General features: G+C 43.0%; 1 protein-coding gene across 1 annotated transcript in view; it reads left to right on the top strand.

The window, feature by feature from the left end:
• Window positions 1-1,477, top strand: part of LOC118733906 (RNA-binding protein 33-like) — a gene marked incomplete in the record, with an annotated part of 31,149 nt that extends 29,672 nt beyond the window's left edge. The window contains 2 exon segments of the mRNA XM_036463534.1: window positions 1-848; window positions 905-1,477. Of these exon segments, the coding sequence (XP_036319427.1) occupies window positions 1-848; window positions 905-1,234 (1,178 nt within the window).
• Between the last annotated feature and the right edge of the window lie 749 nt (window positions 1,478-2,226).

Genomic DNA, 2,226 nt, shown 5'->3' with positions numbered 1-2,226 from the left:
TCCCACCCCCACCTCCACCGCCGGCGCCACAATTTATTAACCAACCATCTCTTCAACCTATGCAAACGCAATTCTCATATCCTGCCATACAACAGCAATCGCAACCGGCCATACAACAACAAGCGCAAGCTTGGCAGCCTAGCTATTCGTATCCAGTCGATCAATCTTCTGTTCAACATGGACAATTCCCACTGCCTGCCGCACCGCAACTTCCAGCGCCCGTTCAACAACCAGCCGTAGAGCAACATCCATACGGTTGGGATCCTAGCCTGACACAACCTTATGTTCAGCCTGCACAATCAGCCGGCCAGTATTCTCCTCATTTCCAACAGCCTGTCATGCCACATCTTCCCGCGCCTGCGCCTGTGCAACCAGCTACGTATCCACCACTTCAACCTAACCATTCTCATGATTCTCATACTGCTCAACCCGGTCAAACTCAATTCTTATATCCTCCGCTGGCACATCTTCCTGAATCCGCACAACCACAGCCTTCGCAAGCAGCCGCGCAAAATCTACCTCAGCCTGAACATTCTCAACCGGCACATCCAGCCATTGAAAATGTTTCAGAGTCTGCGCACCCGCAATCACAGCCCACACAACAACCAGCAGATCGATCACTATTTCGCACGCTTATTGAAAAGCTTGGCCCACATAATTCTAATGAAGAACAGCAGCCACCGAAAGATACCCAAAATCCACAATCGAGTGGTATTCAAGATTCTTTCTTAAATATTAAAACATCTGTCGACCAACCGCATGCACCATCACAACAACAGTACCCACCACAACAGCCGACCCAATATTCTGCTGGTCAAACAGCGCCAGCTTCTGCGGCACAAGCTGAAGTAAGTCAACTATTTAGTTTATTGTTTTTAATAAGTTACATTTTTTTTTTATTTAGCTACCAGCTCCGATAGTTTCACAGCAGCAACCGGTAGTAACAGACGTTTCATCACATGTGCAAGTGCCTGCTCAGCCAGGTGTAGCACCTGCGTGGCATGCACCAGCTGCCCAACCTGCGGCGGCAATTGGTGGCGCACCTATTCAACCTGGTCAGCTCGCCTTTCCAACTCCAACTCCAACCATGCCGCCTGCTCAGACCACGGAAGACTCATCTTGGTTGTCCAAGAAAAAAGGTATATTTAGCAAGTCTTCTGCCGATAAGACTAAGCAGACCAATTTCGTGTTGGTGATGTTGATGTTCTTCCTACTGCTATGGTTCCAAGAGTAGAAGCTTTGTGCTCGGAAGACATTCTCATTAATTAGGTTTGAGAGTGATGGGTACTAATTCCTCATCAAACTATCTATACTTACTAAGTAGAAATTAATATTTAAAACCCGAAATGTGTATATTTATCACCTACACAGTTATTAAAATTTTCTAAGGTTACAGCTAAATAAATACAGACGTTAGTACATACAAATGTATGTATGTATGCCATGAGTAAATATAAAGCTAAATAAAATCATTTTAGTGGAAATTCGAACAATAGATGAATTTTTCAGATTATTTAATTTCTTTTTCTTCTTTATTGGCGCTGTAACCGCCTAAGCGATTTTGACCGAGTCCAAAACAGCACGCCAGTCATTTCTCTTGCCAACTGAGCCGAACTGGAAATGCCAAGTGAAGCCAAGTCCTTCTCCACCTGGTCTTTCCAGCGCAGAGGAGGCCTTCCTCTTCTTCTGTTACCACCATCGCGGCCCGCGTTGAATAATTGCATAGCGGGAGCGTTTCTGTCCATTCGAACGACATGGCCAAGTCAGCGGAGCCGCTGAATTTTAATTCGCTGCACTATGTCTATATCGTTGTAAAGCTCATACAGCTCATTCTTAAATCGTCTGCGGTATACGCCATCGCAAACTCCAAGCGCCGCTTCATCAGATGTTTTCATTGTCTATGCCTCCGCGCCATACACCAGCACAGACAAGATGACTGATTTATAGAGTGTGAGAAATAATAAAATTAGTTTCTAAAAATTAAAAGACATTACAAAAATATGTCCTTCTTTAAAAATCAAACAAAAATTATATCAAAAGGAGAAAATAGTAAGTTTCCAGAAATTAATTTAAATAAAAAAAATATATATATATTTTTATTTTTAAAACATTAAATTAAATTAAGTTAAAAAAATATTTATAGGCATGGGTGCAATCGGCTCTGTGTCGGTTTTTGCGAATATGATTTCTTCCAGCTTTATTTCCACTGCCTTCAACCCCTCTCGC

The sequence above is a fragment of the Rhagoletis pomonella genome, unplaced genomic scaffold, assembly GCF_013731165.1.
Source record: "Rhagoletis pomonella isolate Grant_MI unplaced genomic scaffold, Rhpom_1.0 Rhpom_scaffold_00002, whole genome shotgun sequence".
Classification (NCBI taxonomy): Eukaryota; Metazoa; Arthropoda; class Insecta; order Diptera; family Tephritidae; genus Rhagoletis; species Rhagoletis pomonella.
The sequence above is the reverse complement of the archived record's forward strand: the minus strand, read 5'-3'. Positions and strand labels throughout refer to the sequence as shown.